The sequence below is a fragment of the Merops nubicus genome, unplaced genomic scaffold, assembly GCF_000691845.1.
Source record: "Merops nubicus isolate BGI_N331 unplaced genomic scaffold, ASM69184v1 scaffold47173, whole genome shotgun sequence".
Lineage (NCBI taxonomy): Eukaryota > Metazoa > Chordata > Aves > Coraciiformes > Meropidae > Merops > Merops nubicus.
The window spans coordinates 1-10,889 of NW_008601829.1; the positions used below are offsets into that span (position 1 = coordinate 1).

General features: G+C 43.8%; 1 protein-coding gene across 1 annotated transcript; it reads left to right on the forward strand.

Annotated features, from left to right (window-relative positions):
* Positions 1-2,154: 2,154 nt before the first annotated feature.
* HN1 (hematological and neurological expressed 1) lies at positions 2,155-10,210 on the forward strand (the record flags this gene model as incomplete). Its single annotated transcript, XM_008938107.1, has 4 exons — positions 2,155-2,322; positions 2,930-3,027; positions 4,906-4,933; positions 9,252-10,210. Coding segments are annotated over 4 exons (443 nt in total), but the record flags the coding sequence as incomplete, so codon positions are not given.
* Positions 10,211-10,889: the final 679 nt, after the last annotated feature.

Below are 10,889 nucleotides of genomic sequence, written 5' to 3' on the forward strand. Positions count from 1 at the left end.
CCAAACAAAGAAAACTTGGCAGGTACGTCAGGAGATGTGCGGTACTTTGTCGGGCAGCCCGCGTTCCTCCAGGAGTAACAGCTGCCTTGGAGAGGATCGTGTCGTTCTTTCCAAGCTATCGTGTCCCTTTTGCTGTGAGGTTTTGGCCTGACGAAGCTGATGCTTCCTGTTTGCTTTTAGCTTTTTGGGGTGCATTTTAAAGCAAAGCAGAAAAAAAAAAAAAAAAAAAAACAAAACAAAAAAACAAAACAAAAACAAAAAAAAACAAAAAAAAACCAAAACCACAAACCTGTTACAAGATTGCTTCCTGGATGGAGCTGCAGATGAATTTTCACTATACACATCACTGGGTATCAGGTGCAATTTTAAGAGCAGTTCATTGCTTCAAGTGTCAAATGTGGCTTTGATGAAGCACGTTAGAACATCTACAGGCTCTGAGAGGCTTCTAACAAAATCTGTCAACCTTTAGCTGAGGTTGACAAGAGGGATTATTCCTTTTTAACAGTTTGAGTGATGGCTTTTTTTCCTTCAATTGCCTCTTTTAATTTCATTGAGGCTGTCAGTGGAGACTTGCACCGTTAAGAGTGTACTGGTTTTCACTGCTCTGGTAAAATAAAGGTGTGATCCAGCATGTGGGAACAAGCTCTCCTTTGAACAGACTGTTCTTCAGATTAGTAAGTGCAACAGATGTAACTAAGAAAATAAACCTTCTACAGGAGGATGTTTCCTATGGGGAAAAAAGATAAGGGAGCAATTCAAGACTCTATCTCTTAATTCAGGAAGGAGACAAAGCAAGTCATAAAAATGTTCTTGGATTCTTAAAACATACTGTACAATCTCCTGGGATCCTCCCACTAGCAGCTGAGCATTAGTAATTAGAACTTTGGAGAATTTTGTAAGGAAAAGTAGTTTGCAAGTGAAGTAACAATAAATATCCATGACGTGCACCTTTGTGAATTTTTCTTGCAGTTGCGGTGTTTGAGCTCTGTAAGCTGGAGAAATGTTTTTGTTCTGCACCTGGAATGTAATAGGCACAAAGTCTCTGAATATCTGAGTCACTGCTGGTGATGGCATTGTAAAATCAGACACATTCTTTGTGCTGAATCCTGGGTTTGCTGCATTAATGAGCTGTGTGCTGTTTTCTGTTGTGAAGTTCTGACTTATTTAATAAATTATTTGTAAAGAGGGAGAGGTGTGCACCATCCTAGCTTGTTCTGGTCCTCACCAACAGAACACCCAGTTCTGTTGGGGCACTTGCATCTCTGGGGGTTGTGACAGTTCTCATATGGCCTTACACATTTTTATTCATTCTCCTGGCTTTTGTCTGGGTTCTCCAGCACATCACCCTTGAAAAGATCTCATGCTTTAAAAAAATAGATATGCAGGCATTTACATTTAAAGATTTATTTTGCTTCTGATGTTAATTTTGGTTGATCTCTGCAAGCTGGAAAGCAGACCACAGTATCAGAGCTGCTGAAGTCCTGAGACAGGCTTCTTTTGTGTCTAGCAGAAGGTTGTTAGATTTAGGTTATGTATCTGGAGCTTTGTACACGTGTCTCTCCTAATAATAGTCGAACTTAAAACTGTTCAGTTGCACCTTTTAAGTCCACTCTGGTAGCGTGCTGCAGACTTGGGGGGGTTTCTGATGAAACAAACGTAGGTGAAAGCTGCAGCCCCCAGTCGTCAGTGGTGCGAGCAGTACTCTGCCTCACGTGCCAAACTTCAGCCCTGGCCGTGCAGCCAGTCTGAAGGCTGACGCTGGTCTCCAGAAAGCTGGGAGGTGGCGTACACACCTACCGCTTATTTTCTGAACTGGCTCCGACTGACGGCCGGTGGCGGCAGCTCTCGGTGACAGTGAAGCGAGGGCACGAGCAGAGTGCAGGAGTGTGTTATTTTGGTGGGTGCTGCTGACGAGGCTGGGGTGATAGGGAGCCTGGGCGAGTGCAGTGCTGGCAGGCACGAGCCACTGGGGCTCTGGAGCCGCCACTGCCAGTCCCTAAAAAGCTGATGCACGACGCAGTCATCTCTCGTAGCTGCTGTTCAGAGTTTAGCCAGTATGACTGCCCACTCCACCAGCCAACAACGATCTCCTGGCTTCTTAACCGTGGTTTGTGTGTTGGAGTGCAGCTTAGGAATGGTGGTGGTACGTGCAAGGTTGTAAAGATGACTCTCTTTCCAGAGTGCTGCGTCCTCCTGGAGGGGGGTCCAACTTTTCCTTGGGCTTTGATGAACCAAAAGAACAACCCGTGAGAAGGAACAAAATGGCATCCAGCATCTTTGGAACTCCTGAAGAAAACCCACCTTCCTGGGCTAAGTCATCGGGTAAGAGTGTAGTGCTTTGTTTCCAGGTCTGCTGATGTGAATTCATTCATTCTTTGTGTCAGCCTGAAGCTGCTGGTGGCTCAGTGTGGAAACCAGTTCACTTCCTACTTGGTAGTTTAGGGCTATAAATGATGTCTTCTTGCATGGATTTTTTATTTTTTTGTTTTTTTTTTGAATGACTTCAAGAGTGTTTTTTTTCTGTGCAATTCTTGAGCATTGTTCCAAGCAGAGGTGAATTTGTGTCTTAGTATTTGGAGCAGAACTGACTGGTCTTGACTATACCAAGGGAGTTTGGCCTTGGTTGTACTCACAGCTGGGATTAAGCTTCCATTTCTGCAGAGCCCTGCCAGTGTGGATGGCCTTGGGACTCTAGTTCCCTTCTGTTCAGACGACACCCTCAGCTGCATGAGATGCTGTTGTAAGACAGGATTTTGTGAGTTATCTAAGCACCAGGACTACTTAGAACAGTAAAGCTTTTAAATTATAAAACCAAAACAAACCCCAAACAAAATAACAGCAGACAAAGAACACCCAAACCTCCTGACTATGATCTGCTTTCCTGGTAAATTTATCTTGCACCCTGATCAGAATCAATCTCTGCTTGCAGGGACTAAGCCAGGTGAAATCAGAGATGACTGTGAATCCTCTGGACCACAAAGAAGAAACTCAACTGATGCAAACTGTGGAGACTTTGTAGATCCCAAGGTCAGTACATTTACTGTGAAGGGCCTGATAACAGGACAGTTCGTGCTCTGTGTGTGATTGCTTTATTGCGGATGTTCACACAGCTGGGAATTTTGTGGGATTTGAAGTCTTATCTCAAATCTCTTCTTTTCCTGAAGGTTCTCTTTTCCATGTGATAGTCTTATGGTACGTTTTTCTAACAGGATTCCCTTCCTAGAGCTCTTCACTCTTGTTATGGATGAGACAGTAATGCAGTGGTGTGAAATCTAGCTTCAGCCACGTGTGTAATTGTGATTTTTGCAATGGTTACCTACCACAAACTGTGCATCTGACAAAGGACTTGGTTTCCATCCCAACAAGTATTTACCTCAGTAGCACAAATGCATGTTTTATTTCTGTTACTGTCTTTAATAATAGCATAGAGTGTGTTACTTTCTATATAAGCTCTACTTGGTAGCAATATGGACCATGATTTTTAATGTGAATTTGGGATTTGCTAGATAATCAATTACATTTAATGTGAAAACAGGATGAAGAGTAGTAATTCCTCTGAACTTATTAAAACAGGAACCTAGGGTAGACTTCACTTGTGCAAACAAATTATAGAGGGGGAAGAAAGAAACCTTGTTCATTAAAGTTCTCCAGCTCTGGGTGTTCTGCTGGATAGGTAAATTGTTGATCTCACATGTTGTAGCAGATACATTTTTGCCTCATGGGTTGTAACAGCCAGTTTTTAATTTGATAATTGACATTGATCATCACAACCCATTTTTGTTATTTAATAGGTCCTTTGAGCCACAAAACTCTTTGTTGCAGAAAATGTCTAGTTCCAATTTAGCAAATAAAAATGAGATTAAATTTATAGCTGCTACAGCAGAAACCAAAAATGAACTGTTGAGTCTAACTGTTTTCTACTTAATTATTAAATGTTACCATTGCTGTAGTTCTCTGCTGTGCAAACAGATTCTTCCAGGGCAGAATACTTGAATTTTATGCAGCAGTGGCAGCTACAAGCAGCAGAAGCTGGAGTGCTGTGCTAGAGCCCAGCCTGAGATTTAAGGCAACATGTTTGTGTGAGTTTCTGTGCATTGATAGCCTGATGACTGCAGTTTCACTAAGTCATTAACAATGTGAAGTCTGTGAAAGTTGAGGAGGCTTGGCTGCTGCTGGAAGACTTTGTATCTGTGTCAAGTTGCAGCCTGCAAACAGATTCAGGGTGAAAAGAATGTTTATCTGTTTATGTGGTGAAGGAAACGTTATCAGAAACATTGCAAAGAACAGATCTGCATTTCACAAATGGAGTTAAATACCCTGGGTAGAACAAATGCTCTTGGCCTTGATAACAGATAAATGTTTGGTGTTGGAAAGAGTTGCTTAGCAGAAAGGAGAGGACACTGAGCTATTGCTGAGTGCTTACAGTACAGCTTTCCCATCACTGCTGCTTGGCAGTTACAATGTTCTGTTTATTGTCAGTGCTGCCCAATGTAGGCTGCTGGATATAGCCAAGTGTTCTTGCCCACCCACATCCTTCAGTGTGGGAGTAACAAGTATGCCTCATGTTACAGGTCATTGGGATTTCTTCAATAGGATCTGTTTAAACATTTAGAAGTATGCTAGGTAAATAAACAGCTGAGGAAATCAGTCGCTCTGTAAGAACTAGTGCTTACAAACTGAAAATATTCATCTGCAGTACATATGCAGAACCCACAGTGCCACTCTGATGCCTGTCCCAGAGAGCCTGTTGCTGGTTTAAAGTGCTTCACTGGGTCTGTCAAAGCATTTCTAGGCAGAGCAGCAAGTGCAGACACCACAGCCACAACAGGGAGTACTGAGAACCTGCTCAGTGGAAGGGGAAACTACACTGAAGTGTGAGATGTCATGTGTTTCTCTCTCTTCTAGGGAGGAGATGGCAGTGGTGAAACTTCTGGTGAGTAACTCCTTCAGACTCTTCTTATAAAAGCCTTTTGCAATTGGGCACTTTTGAATTAGAAAAGGTTATGAGGTATATATGTGGTCGTGTATTAGGAGAGAGACAGCCTGGGGTTGTCCCTTGAATCCATGGAATCAATAGTAGTGACCTGACAACTCCAGTGGGAGCATGGACGTGGAATGAAATGGCAGAGTCCTGTTAGTCATAGGGTTAGAAATGAGAACTGTTCTGTTCGTTTATTTTGCCAGCAGCAGTTGGTGTCAAGATTTGCCTCAGCACTAGAAGCCAAGGTGGATACTGTCTTGGGAAGAGTTCAGTGATTGAAAGTCTCTACTGCTGTTACAGTAGCTTATAATTAAATAGTACAGTCAACCTAATTGATTTTTAGGTTAGCAATTTACTTCTTTCCTATTGTCTTCTCATACAGCAAACACTACATTCGTGGAAATAACCCAGACCAGCTACTGCATCTGAAAGTGTCTGCATTAACAAACCTTTAAGTTCCTGTTGCTTTTTAAATGCTGATTTTTGCCAAGGAAGTTCATATGCATAGTGCAAATTTCATGTAAACAGAGGCATTTCCCCTGGCAGCCTGCATGTTAACCTTAAAGTGTTTTTTCTAGCTCTGAGGCTGGAAATCTCTCCTTTGTAGAGTCACCTCAAGAATAGCTTACTTCCTGATGAGAGGAATGCGTGCTGACTGCCTGCTTTCCAAGTGCTATTTTTTACACCTATGGGTTGTGGGAGATCACTAAAGCCATTAGCAGTTCCCTGTCCTGAAAAGGCTTCTGCTGGGAGGGTGGGAGTTTTTCCAGGATGTTTTTAACTACCTCTACGTGATATCTGTGCCAAAAATAAGTTGTCTTTAGCAGGCTGCTTCTAATCAAACTATACAGGCAGCCTTAGTATTTCTTTCCCATGTCTGTCTGATCTTAATTAGCACTGTAGGCATCTAGTGTTTGAGTAGGAGGATGTGGTTTGATGGTAGCAGTAAACTGATCTCAGGGCTCTGCTGCTCCTCTCGGTATTTGTTTAAGCCAGCTCCCCATGGGGTCAGATGAGAGCCTGCAGGGAGGCAAGAAGAGACTGGCTGGGAGGAAGCAGAAATAGGGCTGCCCGGGTTAGCAACAGATGACTGAAACCTCGAGTACAAAGTGATATTCCTGACTCATAGAAAAAGTTTTTTCAGGTGTCATACTTGTTGTCACTGTTGGTAGGTGGCAGTGAAGGAAGTGCTTATCAGGTACCAAGTAAACATATGCTGGGAGGTGGTTTAAAAAAAAGTAGTGTTACAGGAAGGTAACTGGGGTTGTTTACTGTTATGGGCATGATTAAAAATTTTTGAAACTGGTCAAGATGAAATAAAAATGGCAGGCAAAGTTTTGATTGTTAAACTTCCACTGATGACAGTACTTGGGAAGCAGTAGAGAGTCGAGGCTCCCTGGAAATGGTTTCTGTGGCACATCAATAGATACTGATGTGTCTGAGAATCTTGGCGGGTTGTTAAATTAATTTGTACCATTGGTAGCCTTGGGTATCATAGCGTGATGGGGCACAGGCCTTGCTGAGCTGGCTGTGCCACCCCACCTCTTGCTGTTCTGGCTGCGTGGGGTGGCAGACAGGAGCTGGGGGTGTCCTGCCTCTGGCACACACTGTCTCGTACTCCACGCTGTGGAGCTGCCTGGGGTTTGAAAGGGGCTGAACAAATACACCTCCAAGCAGAAGCTGTCTGTTTACATGTTCACAGCATAACCAGATTTTTAATGGGTTTCCCATGTTGAAAACTGTTTACTCTCTTGCATGTGGCTATTCTGTTCTGTATGTAACTGATTATAACCCCCAGGCAGGTGCCAGGTGGGGGATGTGTGTTTATTAATCATGTCTGTCTAGCAGAAGAGAACTTTTTCCTTTTGCAGCAGTGTTTGTGCCTCCTGTCTGGAAGCTGTAGTTCCTTTCTGTGCATCAGTTTCCAGTGGTTTGTAGTAGGCTGAGTAGATAGAAAGCTGCTTCAGACATTATACCCCTTCTGATAAGGGAAGAAATTCAACATATGCTCAGATCCTGTTGCATTTACCACTTTAGTTCTTCCCACATAATCCAGGTGCAGGTAGGTTTGCAAAGCTCGTAACTAATTTGTTTACCAGCTGGCTACAGCAGCTTCTCAAAGCTGTAGAATCTTCCCCAAGTCTCCAGCAATAGTAACTCTAGTTTCTTTGGTGACTGGGTGTGTACTCAGTGAACGTGACTAGCTCAGGAGAAGTAGGCAGTGCTGGATGGACTGACTGGATGATACACAGGAAGGTGGAGTCTGGCGTGTGTTGGACAGATCATCATGATGAGTGCTGCACAGTGGTGGGACTGTCTGCAGGAGGCCCAGACAATGGAGCATTCACTCTGACCAGCAGGCACAGCCACAGTTGTTCTCAGCCTGCTGAGTAAGCAGGCTGTAGGACACACCAGCTACAGAAGCTTCAAGCTTAAAACTTCAAAACTCTTTTGTTCAGATGTGCCTCTGGGTTAATGAATGCAGCAGAGAACCTACTGGAGGTTGTTTCTGATTGCATGGAGGTTATACTGAGCTGCTGGAGTTCTTTGAGAGTATTACAAGCATGGATACAGGGGGTTCAGTGTTTCAGATATAATTGTGCATCATAGATATTAAAAAACAAACAAACAAACAAAAAACCCAACCAAGCAAAAGACAACCAACCAAAAAACAACTACCAGAGTTGCCACAGGTTTGGACAAAAGCTGCTCCTGTGGCTAGGAAGGTAGATAAAGAATAGGAGGCAAAGGGTTGGGGTTAGGAATTGCTTTTCAGGTTGGAAAAATGAGCCATGGGAAGTGATGCTGGGGCTAATCTAATTCAGTGCCTTCACCCGTGACCTGCAAAAGGTAATGAACAGTGAAGTCTCCAATTTTGTGGGTGGTATTAGCTCTTTCAAGTAGTCAAATTGTGCTGATGGTGAGAAAATGTCACTGTCAGAAGGACTTGAATAAATAAGGTAGGCAGGTAAAAAGGTGGCAGGATAATCTTTGTATGAGTAGGTATAGAGTAATGTATCTAGGGAAAAATAAAACCTGACACCTAAACCTTGCCAGTCTTGTGTTCAGCTTGGTGCAGCAGTTATCTCCCGGGATCTGCCTCAAGTCTGACCACTGAAAGTTCTCTGAAACATTTAGAGGCACCAGCAAAATACTGAACGTTGGCAGGGACAGAATGAGAAGCGAGACAGGGTTTTGCTTCTGTAAACTGTAGTATGCCCCCATCTTGAGTGGTGCATACAGTCCTTGGAATGTGGAGACCAGCAGGCTGTGGTGGAGGTGGAGATGGGAAGGGTGAGGGAGTGCAGCAGCTGCCTTAGGAGGGACTGAAATGGCTGGGCCCCTTCAGTTGGAGGAGAAGCTGGGGGAGAGGGAGTACCATCAAGGTGTACTAAATCAGGAAGGTGGTGGTGAAGCTGTTACCTGAATCCTCCAAACCAAGAACCAGTGGTCATTGGATGGAACTGCAGGGTCTGTACCTCCCCACAGCTGGTGGTGAAGCTCCCCTCCCCTCACATCCCCAGCTATTGAGATTACTTGGTGCTGATTTGGGCCTTTGGCTCCTAACTGATAGTGTTGGTCTGTAAAAATATGAGATGCTAATATGCTTGCTGTGCTCATTAATTAGTTGTCAATGAGGCAGATATATCAGTTACTTGCTACAGTATCTAAAGTGCTTCCTCTGAAGAGTTCCTTCTGTGTCCTGTCTTCACTTGTGGTTGTTCAGAAGTATTTAAGATTGAACTGTCACGTGCTTTTCAGGGAATGTACAATGCATGGCTGTTCCCTGTTCTCTGTGAAGCCTCAGAAGTGTCTCTCAGATCCTCCTTCCTCTTACCAAATTGGTTTAAATCTGAGCTCTTGCTTACAAGCACTGGTGATTCTGTGACTTGTTTTCCAGCACATGCTCAGATTTGAGTTACAATTGTCATAGTCATACACTCACTCATGTGTGTGAGACTTAAGAGTTAAGCTGCTTGTAATTTAAAAAAAAAAAAAATTAAAATTGCTGGTGTCTCCTATAGCAGCTGAGATAGCAGCTGAGTGAATGTGTCTGTTGAATGCCTGAAACTGAACTGTGAGGCATAAGAGTTCATCTGAAAAACACTTCAGAGGGCTGAGGTCCATCCTGCCAGCACGCTACAGCAGCGCTCTGAGTGCGCCTGTAAGCCTGGAGACAGCTTACAGGAGCTGAGCTCCTGTCTGAGCCAGTGAAACATCTGTCTTTCATCATCCACATCAAACACTTTAAAAGCTTCTTTTCTTCTAGAAAACACTGAGGCTGATGTAGAAGCTGCCCCAGGTCAGAATGAAGAAAAATCCCTGCCTGCTGCACCTGTTCCTAGCCCAGTAGCACCAGCACCTGCACCGTCCAGGAGAAATCCACCCGGTGGCAAGTCCAGCCTAGTCCTCGGTTAAACCTTTCCCTTCCTGACTGTTTTGAACTCGTGTCTGTTTCTTTCCCCCATGCTTGTGAACTGCACAACTTGAGCCTGACTGTACATCTCGAATTTCTTTCATTAAAAAGAAGCACTTTATGTACTCCATCTTTTTTTTGAGATCAAGGGTTTTTTCCACTTCTGTCCTGTGTTTCCCCCAGATCTGCTGGAAGTGACATGAGTGTTTTCTAGTGCTAGACTTGAGGGAAAGCTTTATGAAGTGTAGTAATGTAACTCAAAGGAGAATAGGTTGGTTCTACATGTGCTTAGAGGGTTTTTGTACTGAGATTTTTTTAGAACCCCTTAGCTTTACAAGGGTCTAGAATCCTGGTTAAACAGGCCAGCAAACAATCAGCAAGAGCAGTCTCTTCTCCACATGTAGTGTTTGGGGACTGAAAAGGCTTCACTGCCTGCATGTGGTAAATGCCTTGAGCCCTGCTGTGCCATATCATAAAGTGGTTAATGTACACCATGCTGCCTTGAAAAAATAAAATTAATCTTGATACTGGACTACTATGAAGCAGGGTTTGTGCCAAATAGAGGGCTGATGACCAGAGCTGCCTGGCTGAATGCTAGGAGAGGGTTTATTCAGACTTTATTCAGTGAAGGTGGAATGGATCATAGAAATAACAATTACAGGGCATTTTTTTTTACAACTGACTCAATGCTGTGCATGATCATGCTGGTGCTTGACCATGAGGTGAAAATCTCGTCCTTTAAAGTGTGTGTTGTAATTTCACGAAGCTGGACTGTTGCTTAAAAGTAAATAATATAGAAATTTTGAAGCAGTGTTTCCTGTGTGGGTTTTATTTTGTGGATCTGGGTTTGTCTTGTTCTCAGTTGTCCCTGTCTCACCAACCTGCCTGACTCTCAAACAAGAGGAATGCAGCAGAAGAGAGTTCTTACACGTGGCTGGAGGTCACCATCATGTGTCATCTTCTCGTAGAGAAAGTGTGTGACTTGCCTCTCTGTTTTTATCTTCTAGATCAGAGAAGTGTGGAATAGGGCTTGAGATACAGTCTGGTTTGTCCAAAATACTTTCTCTCAAGAAAATAGAGGAAATGAAAGTTTCTTCTCACAAAAAAAAAAAAAAAGAAAACAACAAAACAACAAATACCCAAACCCTAGGCCCTAACAAGGGAGTGGGTGGGAGACCAAACACTGAAGTTGTCTTCTGTGCTGGAGGGGGTCTGCTGCACAACTGGCAAAAGCAGTGGACTTGTGCAGAACTACTGTGTCTGATGTGGAGTTTGCCTTTTCCACCCTCCTGGAAGAACCAGTGCCTAAAACCACCCCAGCTTTCCACATGAGTTTTGGAGAAGCCCTAGCCTTAGGTGCTTAACCCATGAAACTGGATTTGCTCTAATGTGCTCCTTGCCTCCCACGTCTGGGGTGGGGTTCTGGTTCTTTACTGCCGATAGGGCTCTTGGGTGCATGTGAAGTGGGGCTGTGCAGCCTGGAGAAGGCTC